Source organism: Mauremys reevesii, linkage group 24, assembly GCF_016161935.1.
Source record: "Mauremys reevesii isolate NIE-2019 linkage group 24, ASM1616193v1, whole genome shotgun sequence".
Classification (NCBI taxonomy): Eukaryota; Metazoa; Chordata; order Testudines; family Geoemydidae; genus Mauremys; species Mauremys reevesii.
In genome coordinates this window covers 2,171,272-2,186,369 of record NC_052646.1, presented here as the reverse complement: position 1 = coordinate 2,186,369, position 15,098 = coordinate 2,171,272, and the positions used below count along the sequence as shown (strand labels likewise).

At 42.2% G+C, this 15,098-nt stretch overlaps 1 protein-coding gene across 1 annotated transcript; it reads right to left on the bottom strand.

Annotated features, from left to right (window-relative positions):
• Window positions 1-2,119: 2,119 nt before the first annotated feature.
• Window positions 2,120-2,746, bottom strand: LOC120390217 (claw keratin-like). Its single transcript, XM_039512657.1, has one exon. The coding sequence runs from the start codon at window positions 2,744-2,746 to the stop codon at window positions 2,120-2,122; it is 627 nt and encodes a 208-aa protein (XP_039368591.1).
• Between the last annotated feature and the right edge of the window lie 12,352 nt (window positions 2,747-15,098).

Below are 15,098 nucleotides of genomic sequence, written 5' to 3'. Positions count from 1 at the left end.
TTCAAATGGAGCGGGGGCCTTAAGGTGTATTTTACCTACATTTATATTGACTTTAATGCCTCTTTCCAATCCTAGAGGAGTCTCAAAAGGCTTTAGTGTCAATGAGAATCAGGCTAGGTTATTTCCTATCCATGAATATGGAACGTTTCTTTCTGCCTTTTAACTTTCTAACAGCAGCTGCATAATGGAGAAGCTTTTTGATCTTCATCAAGGGTTGAAGGGGAGGGATAGCTCAGTGGTTTGAGCATTGACCTGCTAAACCCAGCGTTGTGAGTTCAATCCTTGAGGGGGCCACTTAGGGATCTGGGGCAAAAATTGGTCCTGCTAGTGTAGGCAGGGGGCTGGACTTGATAACCTTTCAAGGTCCTTTCCAGTTTTAGGAGATTGGTATATCTCCAATTTTTGTCTTTTATTGTGTTTTCTTTACATTGTGACTCACCAGAGTGAAACAAGTAATTAAAAATGGTGACAAACAGACTTGATTGTGAAACTCTACAACTGCACTAAAGAACTAAGACAACTGTGTCAGAAATACATCACTTTAGATCTGGGATAGGATGTGGCTCTTCATGAAACCGTGGAAACTTAGTCTTGCTACTCTGTTTGCTTGCTTGCTTTATTCTTTTTTTTTTGACAGTTTTCTACTCCCCTTTATTTCAAATTCAAATATATACTACATCCTACTATTTGTCTAAAATTTATCTTGCTAATGCTGCAGCTCCAAATTCATTATTGATCCTGGTGTATCTCTAAGGAGACTGATGAGTTGAGAAATGTCTCTTGGTGATGCAGAGAGAATTGTGCTTGCAGTACTCTAGAGCAAATACCAACTAAGATGGATGAACTGCATTTCTTCAAGTTTGGCAAGGATATAAACTCTTGTGCTTCAGATATAAACTCTTTTTTCTTTTGTGTTGTCAAATCAAAAATTTGATCGGTGGATAAAATTCATCTTTTGGGAACTGAGACCCACAAACATGTTGAAGAAAAACATAGTAGAAAATGCAATCTTCTAATGTGCAGTTCCTGCAATATCAAGCTATGGTACACCCAGCATTTTTTATATAAAAATGGTAATATGGAGTGCAGTGAGCATCAGCTTCATAAAAAACCATTAGATTCCTGTACTGAAGTAATGGTCAGTGTACTAATCTCTTCATATCACAGAAGGGATTCCTGACTGCTGCAGATGATTTTGGTGTAGTGTAATTTGTCTTTAGGGGTGGCCAATTTCCTTTTCCTTCCGAAAATCTGGGTCGCTGTCCAGCAAAGACTCACACAGACACTTTCCACAAAACATGTGATTACTCTTTTTGAAATCAAAATAAATATTTACATTATTAAAGTGAAAATCTGTGTAAGTGTTAGCAGGAAAAGGCTTTTTGCTAAACAGATAATGCAAGGAAGAACTCCACCCCTGTGCAGAGGGCCTGCATAATGCTATGAACCACTTAAAGGGCTTTACGCTCCTATCTCTCCATGTCTTCAAAAGTTGCAACTTGAGAGGTATCTGGTACTCCCTGCTCTATAGGGATGAATTTCATCCAGTATGATTTTTGAACAAGGAGGAAGGAACAAGGAAAACGAGAAGACCAATATTATGATGCAGCATAGTTTTTAATATGAATGAAATTTGCAATACACAGTTAAAGAAAGAACTAACACAGAGCAGAAAGAATCTATTTCAGCTATTTCCGAAAGGGCTGTGTCAAATCACCCACTTCCTTGGGATGCATTTGAGGCAAGATGTTCTTTTTCCTTTGTTGCAGGTTCAGAGTTGGACAAACAAATTAAAGTGATAATAAATACAACTGATGCCTGTCTTAATTTCCCTGTTTCCCTCACACTGCAGGGTTAGTGCAAGCAGCCTGAGTTACATTCAGAATGAGTCCACGTGTGACTAAGAGAATAAGCACGTGGTTGGGAAAGCATTGGCAGAAAGAGTTTATAAGCATAATATCAGAAATCGCTCTCTGAGAGAAAGGGGCTGAGCAGACACAGCTCCCATTGAATTCAAGTGGAGCCGTGCCTGCCCAGCACTTCTGAAATCTCTGTCTGAATCTAGAGCTTGTTGTTCATTTCCTGGTCTTTTCTTTTACCATTGACATTCCTGCAGGGTTTAACATGGTGTACAGCTTCCACTCAGGTACCTATGGCAAGATACCCCAGAACCGCATGCTCCCCCATAACCGTAACCTCCCCCGTAACCACACAATCCTCCGTAACCTCCCCCGTAACCACACAGTCCCCCGTAACCTCCTCCATAACCACACAGTCCACCATAACGGCCCCCATAACCACTCAATCCCCCATAACCATAACCTCCCCCGTAACCACACAATCCTCCATAACCTCCCCGGTAACCGCACAGTCCCCCGTAACCGTAACCTCTCCCGTAACCTCCCCCGTAACCACACAATCCCCCGTAACCATAACGGCCCCCATAACCACCTAATCCCCCGTAACCATACAATCCTCCGTAAGCACCCCCATAGCCGTTCAATCCCCCATAACCGAATGAGCCCCCATAGCCAGATCCGACTACAGGTGCTCCAACGGCTGCCACTTCACTCTGCTGAGGGAAAGTGCTGAGAATTGGTCCTGGGATGGTCACGACAACCGGTGATGGTCTGATGATCACTTCAGAGTCAGGGCACTGCCTAACGCACGGCTCGTTGCAGCTTCCAGAAACTGGACTGGGACGGGCTACCCCGCATTCTGGATAGGACAGGCTGGAGCAAGACATCTTTCTGTGATGGAGGTAAACCTGAAACACACAACGGGGAACAGATTAAAGAGAAGGTACAAGTACAAGTGGAAGAGAAGACTCAAAACTTGGTTACTATTGCAGTGAGATCACCCTATGGCCCAAGAGAGAGAGGAGGAGAGGATTTATACCCTATGTTCATGGCTATGTATTTGTTCCTATTTCCTCTTTCTATGCCTCTTATCCACTCACACTAGACTTCCCTCCCAACAGAACCCTTTGAACCCTTCTCAATGCTGTGTCCATTATAGACATTTCTCAAAGACAACATGGCTGGGATACTGCTATCATTTCTTTTCCTTTGAGGATTTAACCTGTGCATGCAAACCAGTTGAGTCCAGTGTCAGAGTGTGGCTCTTTAGTTTTCTAAACCTTGGAAGTCACCAATACTTGCTGATGAATAAACAGAAACTTTTCTTTTCTCCAAATAAATCACTAAGGTCATGATCCTCAGCTCTAGTAAAATGTGTTCAGGTCCATTGGCTTCCAAGGAGTGACTCTAAATTACACCATCTATGTATAAGAATCTTCAATGGGTATTTCTCCTCATAAGGATGTAGGAATTGCTAGACTGGATCACACCAGTTGTCAGATTAATAATGCTCCTGCCTCCAATAGTGAGGAATAACAGTTACTTCAGAATAAAGTAGAAGACTCCTAAATTGGCCAGATATGGATTTACTAATCTAGCCAAGAGAAATATGGCTACGAAATTTTGTAAAGTTACTTTAAAGATTTAAATTCCCTAATTCAATTTCCAGTTAATAGGAAATATGTTTCTCAATTGCATATGATGCTCCTAAAATCCCCACCTTTGGCTTTAAATCATGGATCCACCACAACCTGCTACTGAATAGCTACACAAGATAATTATGGAACAACACTGTCATTCCTGATAAAAATCACAGACAGTGCATGAAAGATTCAGTCTTAAATGGAAACGGATCCTACTGTGACATCTCTTGGGTTAGAAAGAGATTGAGTCAAATTGGACTTACCCAGTTGACCGAGGAGCTGAAGTCCGGAGAAGTGTTTAGAAGAACCCTGAGTCGTGAGCGCTTTTATACAGTTTCTAGGACTGCCTGGAGGATCTGTGATGCGTTTTGTACAGGAAGTCCCAATTAGTTACCACATAAACTTGATGGCCTTGTGAAATCTTCCTTTTGATGGAGCTGTTTTCTCAGGGTTTGGGAGTATTGGGCTAATCTCAGCCTCAAAGGGAGTGACATGAAAGTTGCAATTTGCGTTCCTAGTATCATTCCAATGACTTTCTTGGTGGTGCAATGAGAATGCGTGTCAAGGTGATTCAGAACTGCATCAGTAACACAACTGGCTGTCATGAGCAGAAATCCACTCTGGTCCTTTCAATTCATGCGGGTCATTGTTAGGGGCATTGGAAAGTTCATTATAAGCTTTTCTGCATTTTCAAAAGCTTCATCCCCAGCAGGTCTGATGCAATTCTCTTTGGAAACGATTGGAATCATTCCATTGCCTTCAGTGTCTTTCCTGTCATGACCTTAAGTCTCAATTCAGCTTTTGGCAGGGGGATATTACAATGTGTATGGACAAGTTTAACCTCACTTTAAACTTTCAAACTACATCTTATCAGGGACTTCAGTGATGCATGGGCCTTTGTGATGGCCATCTGCCAAGGGGTGAATTTCATCCTTGATCTAACATTGGACCTCCACTTGTGTCATCAATGCTATCTCAAAGGGTTGCCTAAACCAGATCTGCTCATGGGTCGATGGAAGGGATAGTGAGGAGTTAAAGGAAGCAGTGCTCTTTTCTAGAAAGGGGTTGAGTTAGATCGTTGAATTTGTTCTTTGTTAGAAACCATCTCTCTATCACTGAGCTGACAAGAAGCTCAGGTCTTGCAAGATAATGCAGCTGACTAAGCCTTGGAGGATTCCCAGGAGAGATGGAAATCATGGATTACGGGTGAAGGAGAAAAGGGCTGTGGCTGTGATTTGACATAGAGTCCAACCAGCCAAGGGTTATGTTGCAGAAAACATTCCTGCAAAAACCAGAATATTGTTTTAAGTGTAAAATATATCTTTAGGAATGCATTCTATCTCCAGGGAAGAAGGCAAAAATGTCTTCCTTTGACTTTAAACCCCTGAACCTCTGCTAATTTACACCATGGAAGCACCTTCATTTTCCTATAAGTACACCAAATGTAAAATTACATTAGAAAGAAAGTGAAATATCCCCCAATTCTTTGGCTTTGAATCATGACCTGATTAAAGGAATGACATGAGAGACCTTGGCCTCTATTTTTTTAAGTGACTCTATTATTCATTACAGAGGCATCTAAGCCCAAGAACAATTTATTAATCTTCAAAGAATACAACCCTTTTCATGTCTGAAACACCAATGATTGTTTGTGAGGTGCTTTGAAATGCTGAGTTGTGAGAACATTGAAGAACTTCCAGCTTTAACATGCTTACTATCCTTGTTTTATTGGCGTAGAACAACAGGCACATGGAGGTGAAGGTCACACAGGTGTCAGTTGCAGAAACAGAAATATAACCCAATAGTTCTCACTCCTCATACCACAGGGTAAGCTCGAGGTTCATCCCTGTTACCCTCTGTTACAAGACAACCTTAGTAACATGTCTCATTAAATAGTCTCATTTCTCTAACATGTCTCATTTCTCTAAGGAAAAGGATAAATGGAAACAAATCAGATATTAGGAATGGCAATATACAAAAACCTGTAGGAGAACACTTCAACCTCCCTGGCCACACAATAGCAGATCTTAAGGTGGCCATCCTGCAGCAAAAAAACTTCAGGACCAGACTTCAAAGAGAAACTGCTGAGCTCCAGTTCATCTGCAAATTTGACACCATCAGCTCAGGATTAAACAAAGACTGTGAATGGCTTGCCAATTACAGAACCAGTTTCTCCTCCCTTGGTTTTCACACCTCAACTGCTAGAACAGGGCCCCATCCTCCCTGATTGAACTAACCTCGTTATCTCTAGCTTGCTTCTTGCTTGCATATATAAACCTGCCCCTGGAAATTTCCACCACTTGCATCCAACGAAGTGGGTATTCACCCACGAAAGCTCATGCTGCAAAACGTCTGTTAGTCTATAAGGTGCCACAGGATTCTTTGTTGCTTTTACAGATCCAGACTAACACGGCTACCCCTCTGATATTAAATAGTGGGTGTGTCCTTGGATCTAAGCATCAACAATAAAAAATGACTAACGTTTGATCCACTTTAATTGTTTCTTCTTTATACTTGAGGACAACACTCTCCAAAGGAATTACAACTTAGACAATTTCTATCTTTTCCTTGAGTGTGGTAGCATTGCAAATCACAGTACATAATTAAAGTATCAAAAACATGCTTTAACGCATAGCACACAGTGGGATGAAGTCACCAACTGCACTGTGTGTCCTACTTTTTCTTTCCTTGGAAACACATCTCTCGAATGAATAGCAATGAATTCTTTCAGATTTGTGAAACATGATACAGGGTGGGTTGTCTCTTTAAGATAGCCTTCTTTATACACAAGGATAATAATTGTCCAAAGGAATTACAAGTATGTGCCTTTCAAGCTTGTTCATTTGCAGTACAGGAATAAAACTCTCAATATAGAATTCAAATGGGAAAAATGTTGGTATCTGATCATTTAAGTCTGCTCAAATGTATATACCAACCACTACACAAACACCTTCAAATAAACGGAGTTAAAGTGCCTTGCAAGACTCTCGATGGTTGATCATTGTTCACACTTAGATCAGAAGATATTTCACCCTGATGTTCTCCAAAAAATCATCCAAACAAAATAAAAAGAAAATTCCAGAATGAGCCTCTCTAACAATTACTCTCACTTGAGTGACATATTTGGAAGCTATGAACGGTAAGTGTCCAGTAGGGTTCAGGAGATGGAGATTGTTATTTGGCATGAGTAGTCCCAACTATTGTGGATTTTGTTTCTGATTTTACCAATTATTCCATGTCTGACCTTCACCTTAACGTGCCTCAATTCACCTCTGTGGCCAACAGGTATAATAGTCGCTTTCATGGTGCATTGTCTGAGGCTTCCTCTGATCTAACCAGTTCACAGCACTTAACAACCACTCATCAAGTTTTATACAGCCAAAGAGATGTATTATTATAGTAGTAATTACATTTACTGGGATTAGATGTTCCAATATTAAAGATTAGATTCACTTTAAAAAATGTATGTCAAGGTCTCAGATATCATTCCAGTATTCAGATTGTGGTTCCCAGCCTCTGAAACTGAGGCTTTTTGACTTTCATTGAATGCACCTTTGCATTACCATTTTATATCTATTTTAAAGTTTAAGGGTAGATGTTGAGCCAGTGTAAACCAGCTCAGCTTCAAATTAAGAAAGGTACTTTGCCCAGCATAGGTTAGAGAAAACCTTGTGTGAAGTGTATCTCTTTGTGCATACTCTGCACCTCCACACACAAAACTGCTCAGATGCAATGTACAATGAAATGAGTGGGAAACATCAGCCTCTGCATCTCTCTCTCTGTTCATGAGCACCCAAGAAAATTGGATCCTGTAAGAGAATTCAGCTTGTAAAGAAAAGAAAGAAGCACAAGAGAGATGGAATTAAGGACTACTTCTTCAGTGGTCCAATTGCTGTGAGATGAGATTGGATTAATTCCAAGTCTGATCAACCTAGGATATTCTGCAAGACCTTTCTGTAACGGAAAGCGTTTCAGCTATAATTGAAATGATTTGTAAAGTAGAAAACACACCCCCAATGCCATTTCTTCTAACCTGAGCAGCGTCAATGCCTTCCCTCAATTTTAAGGCACAGAACCTCATAGAAGTCTATGGAACTGTGCTGATGTACACTGGCTTGGCATCTGCCCTTTGAGCTTTACAAATGAATGTTTGTTAATAAAGGGAAACGAAAAGCTTTTTTTGAATGAAAATGAAAGGGCCCCAAATTCGGAGGCTAGGTGTCATGAGCTGACTATTGCAATGACATCAGAAACCTTAACATGCATTTGTAGAATTAACCTAATCCACAATTTGGGGTCATCTAATCCCAGTACAAATATTCTCTTATTAAAATAATACAAGAGTGGACACACACAATTTTAATGAGTCTGAAGTGCTTTGAACTCTAATTTGAGGTGAAGGTTACACAGGGAGCACATGGCAGAGTCAGAAATAAAACCCCATAATAGTGATTACTTATGCCACATACTCACCGAGGCTTCTCTATTACATTGGACAGTTACCATTCTAGGCTTCCAAATAGCCCACTGCAGCATCAGTGAAGTCAGTAGAATGAAAGCAGGAATGTAGCTGGCCCATAAAGTTTTAAGATGAAAGAGAGTTTATGGTGCAAGGTGCATGTCACACCGTGCGGAGTTAGGAGCAAGCTAGTCATCAGAACCACAGAGGGGAAAAAATACATTAACTGAAGGAGTTACGCAAAGTTTGTTTTGTGACTAATTGGGCTGTCAGGAGCACAGGGCCTCTGAAGTCCCTCAGGCAGTCTACAAAACTCTATAAAAACACTCAGAAGTCTTCTAACCACTTCTCTAACTTTTTCTCCTCTATGAAATGGATAAGTTGTATTTGACTCGCTATCTGTGGAATCATTCAGATGATGTATTCATGATCTTTTTAATTTAGCCCTGAATCTTAGACATAGACACTTGTGATTCTTAACAATGGGAAGAGATTTGTTTTTCTCACTATTTTCCCCATTACTGACCTGCAGGCATTGCTTTCTTCATGGTTTAGGACAGGGGTTCTCAAACTGGGAGTCAGGACCCCCTCAGGGGTCACAAGGTTATTCCAGGGGGAATCGTGAGCTGTCAGCCTCCTTCCAAAACCGCGCTTTGCCTCCAGCATTTATAATGGTGTTAAATATATTAAAAGTGTTTTTAATTTATAAAGGGGGTCGCACTCAGAGACTTGCTATGTGAAAAGGGTCACCAGTATGAAAGTTTGAGAACCACTGGTTTAGAAGTTAAAGGTTGGATTTTCAGAGCAAGAGATGCATTTGGGACAGTAGTTCCTATTGATTTCAGTTGGAACTTGGGCATTCAAATCCCTTTGGTAGCTCTGAAAAGTCTCACCTCCAATTTTTAATTTAGGGTTTTGGAAGAAACTCCCTAAGTTTCCTCCACAGAGGCTTAATTCGTTCTACTTCTGCTGTCTTCTGAAGTAGCTAGTAAGTGACCTGCATTGAGACATGATACTGCATTGGATGGGCCACTCGTCTCTTCCTGCATGGCAATTGCTATCTTCTCATATGCACAAGTGATTGTAGTTGCAAATCCTCATCTGGTCTCACTAAGGCCTGGTCTACACTGGGGGGAGGTCGATGTAAGATACGCAACTTCAGCTATGGGAATACTGTAGCTGAAGTTGAAGATTCTTATTCCTACTTACTTCCCATCCTCACCATGTGGGATCGATGTCCACAGCTCCCCCCTTGACTCCACTACCACCGCTCACTCCGGTGGAGTTCCGGAGTCAATGGGAGCGCATTTGGGGATCGATATATCGCGTCTAAATGAGATGCGATATACCGAGCCCCGAAAAATCGATCACTACCTGCCGATACGGCAGGTAGTCTGGACATACCCTGATGAGTGTAGCTCCAGTGAAGTCAGTGGAACAGCGCACGTTTACACCAGCTGAGGAAGTAGTGTTTAGTATTTGGTTTTGATTTTTTTTAAAAGCCAAACCCTTCTCTTCCTTGATCTGCAAGTGTTGGTGACACACTGAAGTTTACATACCAAAGCAACACATTTGGATGCTGACCTGAACTCATTTCTAGTTAGAGGTTACATCCTAAGAAGGAAAATGGCATTATTAATGCTATCCCAGTGAAGTTCTGTGTTATAATTTTAATTAACTTAAAATCCCAGCATTAGTGGTAGAAATTATGTACTGCTTAGAGACATGGTTATTTAGGAAAAAGAAACAAGGATTCAAAATCTCTGGTTAGGTCTTTCTTTCTTTCTTTCTTTCTTTCTTTCTTTCTTTCTTTCTCTTTAGTCAAGATATATCACATCCACCAAGCTATGTGACCTCAATTGAATAAGGAGCTCACTATAAAAAAAATTATTCCACTTGCCCACGCACCTTAAATTTACTGTTTTCCCTGCTATGTGTCTCAGATTTATCTCCAGTGCAGAAAGTTGTCTTGTTTCACAAATGTGTGGAGTGACATTCCACAAAGCATGTGTGAATAGCTTCAACAAGCCTTACATAAGGCAATGCCCTGAGCCCACAGTGCTGATGCAACCACCACCTGCTGTCATGACCTTCTTTGGACCAATTCTCAGTTCTTTCCCTCAGAAAGCCTTACTGGCTTTAAAGAAGCCTTATTGCAGGCGCAGGAAGAAACCATCCCAATGTGCAGAAAGAATAACAAATATGACAGGGGACTAGCTTGGCTTAACAGTGAAATCTTCGGGGAGCTTAAACTCAAAAAGGAAGCTTACAAGAAGTGGAAATTTGGACAGATGACTAGGGAGGAGTATAAAAATATTGCTAGAGCATGCAGGGGTGTAATCAGGAAGGCCAAGCACAATTGGAGTTGCAGCTAGCAAGGGATGTGAAGGGTAACAAGAAGGGTTTCTACAAGTATGTTAGCAACAAGAAGGTCAGAGAAAGTGTGGGACCCTTACTGAATGGGAGAGGCAACCTAGTGACAGATGATGTGGAAAAAGCTGAAGTACTCAGTGCTTTTTTTGCCTCTGTCTTCTCAGACAAGGTCACCTCCCAGACTGCTGCACTGGGCAACATGATATGGGGAGGAGGTGAGCAGCCCTCAGCGGTGAAAGAACAGGTTAAAGACTATTTAGAAAAGCTGGACATGCACAAGTCTATGGGTCCATATCTAATGCATCCAAGGGTGCTGAGGGAGTAGCTGCTGTGATTGCGGAGCCGTTGGCCATTATCTTTGAAAACTTGTGGCAATTGGGGGAGGTCCTGGATGATTGGAAAAAGTGCCCATCTTTAAAAAGGGGAAGAAAGAGAACCCAGGGAACTACAGACAGGTCAGCCTCACTTCAGTCCCCAGCAGAATCATGGAGCAGGTCCTCAAGGAATCCATTTTGAAGCACTTGAAGGAGAGGAAGGTGATCAGGAACAGTTAACATGGATTCACCAAGGGCAAGTCATGCCTGACCAACCTGATTGCCTTCTATGATGAGATAATTGGCTCTGTGGATATGGGGAAAGTGGTGGATGTGATATATCTTGACTTTAGCAAAGCTTTTGATACGGTCTCCCACAGTATTCTTGCCAGCAAATTAAAGAAGTATGGGCTGGATGAATGGACTATAAGGTGGATAGAAAGCTGGCTAGATTGTCAGGCTCAGTGGATAGTGATCAATGGCTTGATGGCTAGTTGACAGCCGGTACCAAGCGGAGTGCCCCAGGGGTTGGTCCTGGGGCCGGTTTTGTTCAACATCTTTATTAATGATCTAGATGATGGGATGAATTGCACTCTCAGCAAGTTCACATATGACACTAAGCTGAGGGGAGAGGTAGATACACCGGAGGGTAGGGATAGGGTCCAGAGTGACCTAGACAAATTGAAGGATTGGGCCAAGAGATATCTGATGAGGTTAAACAAGGGCAAGTGCAGAGTCCTGCACTTAGGAAGGAAGAATCTCATGGACCACTAAGCAGTTCTGCAGAAAAGGACCTGGGGATTACAGTGGACGAGAAACTGGATATGAGTCAGCAGTGTGCCCTTGTTCCCAAGAAGAACAATGGCATATTGGGCTGCATTAGTAGGAGCATTGCCAGCAGATTGAGGGAAGTGATTATTCCCCTCTATTCGGCACTAGTGAGGCCACACCTGAATTATTGCGTCCAGTTTGGTCCCCCCACTACAGAAGGGATGTGACCAAATTGGAGAGAGTCCAGTGGAGGGCAACAAAAATTATTAGGGGGCTGGGGCACATGACTTACAAGGAGAGGCTGAGAGAAGTGGGGTTATTTAGTCTGCAGAAGAGAAGAGTGGGGGGGATTTGATAGCAGCCTTCAGCTACCTGAAGGGAGGTTCCAAAGAGGATGGAGCTCAGCTGTTCTCGGTGGTGGCAGATGGCAGAACAAGAAGCAATGGTCTCAAGTGACAGTGCAGGAGGTCCAGGTTGGATGTTAGGAAACACTATTTCACTAGGAGAGCGGTGAAGCACTGGAATGGATTAACTAGAGAGGGGGTGGAATCTCCATCCTTAGAGGTTTTTAAGGACCAGCTTGACAAAGCCCTGGCTGGGATGATTTAGCTGGTGTTGGTCCTGCTTTGAGCAAGGGATTGCAACCCTAATATTCTATGATTCTATGAGTCTATGAAAGCATACTGGGATCTTCAGCAACAGCTGACACTGGAGTGGGTGATGGGGGCCTATGTGGTGATAGAGCCTTATAACGTTATGGATGCTTCTATGGTTGGGGGGGGGTCCTGTGGTTATGGGACATGACGTGGTTATCAGGGTCCGTATCGATAGAAGAGATTCTATGGTTACAAGGTACCATATGGTTGTGGGAGGAATATAGGGTTGTGGGGATGGTGATGGGGCCATAGATACCTTAACGGAAACAGTGGGCTATGTTAAACCCAATAGGCATATCCAAAGAAAAAGGAAGAACCAGGAAATGAACAGCAAGATACAGATTGAGGTTTTAGCACATAGCCCTAGCTTTGAGAAGTGCTGAATACTTTGAACTCTTTGTGAAATGAAAGAGCTCTATTTAATCAGCACCTCTGCAAACATGCCGAATGTTTCCCATATTTCACACAATGGGTTTTAATTCTAATGCCTTCATGGCTATGTGCTTCCTCTATTATCAACACAGTGGGCCTTGGTGATGCAGAGAGAATGGTGCTTGCAGTACTCTGGAGCAAATGCCGACTGAGATGGAGTTACTGCATTTCTTCAAGCTTGGCAAGGATATGAACTCTTGTGCTTCAGGGTATAGTCTAATAATGGGGGTAGATCAGATTGACAAAGGAAAGTGAAAAAGTTCCTCTATGGGGCGGTGACCCCATAACTGTGTTCTGCTGGTTCTCTAGAACCTCCCTGTGAAGCCTCTAGCACTCACCACTGTGGGAGAGAGGCCTGATCTGCTACAGCAATGCCTATGTTCTTCCATTCCAAGGAGGGGTCAATAGATATCATCTGACATTGAAGAATAGAGCTGTATTGCCCTTAAATAAAACCCAGTGCCAGATGACAAAATCTCCCCTTACTGTGTGAGTATTACATCATGTCATTAAAAAGCCAGGATGGTCTGGATACATTTTTTCTTTTGTGTTGTCAAATCAAAAAATTAATTAATGTAAAATATTCAACTTCTGGGAACTGAAAGCCATGAACACATTGAAAAAAAGCATCGTAGAAAATGCAGTCTTGGTATGTGCAGTTCCTGCAATACCCAACTATGGTAGACCCAGGGGTTTTTATATAAAAATGGTAACATGGAGTGAAGTGAGGAACAGCTTGCTAAAAAACCATTGGATTCTTCTCTTGAAGTAATGGTCAGTGTATTGATCTGTTCATAATACAAGGGAGATTCCTGACTGCTGCAGATGACTTTGTTGTAGTGTAATTTGTCTTTGGGGGTGGCCAATTTCCTTTTCCTTCCAAAAGTCTTGGTCGGTATCCAGCAAAGACTCACACAGATACTTTCCATGAATCATGTGATTGGTCTTTTTGAAATCAAAGGAAATATTTACATTCTTAAAGTGAAAATCTGTGTAAGTCTTAACAGGAAAAGACTTTTTGCTAAACACATAATGCAAGGAAGAAATCCATCCCAATGCAGAGAGCCAGAATAATGCTATGAACCATTTTATGGGCTTTAGTCTCCTATCACTCCATGCCTTTGAAAGTTTGGATGAGTACATGGAACTCTTTGTGAAATTATAAAAGCATGTAGCAGTGCCTTCTCCCAGCCCCTCCACAAACGCAGTCAGAGACCAACTGAAGTGCAGCAGCTGCGTCCTTTTATTGTTTGTGTCCGTTCCCACCACCTATTATTTACAGATACCTTCAGAGACCAACACTCTGGGAGACTACTAACTTCCCAGCCAGCAGGGACCTAGAGCCCACAGTCCTCCCTTTCCTGTCTCCCCTGTTTCCTGTTTCTTAGCCAGCTTTATAGGGCAGGCTGGTTACCCAGGCCTGCAGGTGGATCCACTCTGGTAATTAGGGCGTGGCCACTCAGCCAGCCCAACTAATACCCTTCTTCCTCTACAACAGGGCTAACAGGGGCCTGGCTTGTTTCTCCCAGTTACACAGCACCTCTACAAACATGCCAAATGTTTCCCATATTTCACACAATGGGTCTTCTAATGCCTTCATGGCTATGTGCTTCCTCTATTATCAACACAGTGGGCCTTGGTGATGCAGAGAGAATGGTGCTTGCAGTACTCTGGAGCAAATTCTGACTGAGATGGATTTCTTGCATTTCTACAAGCTTGGCAAGGATATAAACTCTTGTGCTTCAGGGAATCATCCAATAATGGAGGTAGATTGGATTGATGGGGGATAATGAAAAAGTTCCTCTATGGGGCAGGTAAGCCCATACCTGTGTTCTGTGGGGTTTCTTGCACCTCCCTGTGAAGCCTCTGGCACTCACCACTGTGGGAGAGAGGCCTGATCTGCTACAGCAATGCCTATGTTCTTTCATTCCAAGGAGGGGTCAATAGATATGTTCTGAAATTGAAGAATAGAGCTGTATTGCCCTTAAATAAACCCCAGTGCCAGATGGCTAAATCTCCCCTCACTGTGTGAGTATTGCATCATGTCATTGAAGAGCCTGAATGGTCTGGATACATTTTTCCTTTCATGTTGTCAAATCAAAAATTTGATCAGTCGAAAATATTCATCGTCTGGCAACTGAAAGCCATGAACATGTTGAAGAAAAGCATCATAGAAAATGCAATATTGGTATGTGCAGTTCCTGCAATATCAAGCGATGGTGCACCCAGGGGGGTTTGTATAAAAATGGTAATATGGAGTGCAGTGAGGAACAGCTTCTTAAAAAAACATAAGATTCTTGTACTAAATCAACTCTAGGCATCCCTTTGAGACAGCATTGGTGACACAAGTGGAGGTCCAATGCTAGATCAAATTTTAATAACTGTAGTGTGAAATTCACTCCCAGGCAGAGGGTCATTACAAAGGCTCGTACTATATTTAAGTCCTTGCTAAGACGTAGTTTGAAAGTTTAAAGAAGAACTAAAGTTGTCCACAGGCATTGTTCTATCCCCCTGCCAAAGGGTGAATTTGATACTGAAGGCAATCGAATATTTCCGATTGATTACAAAGGGAATTGGATCTGAGATGGGGA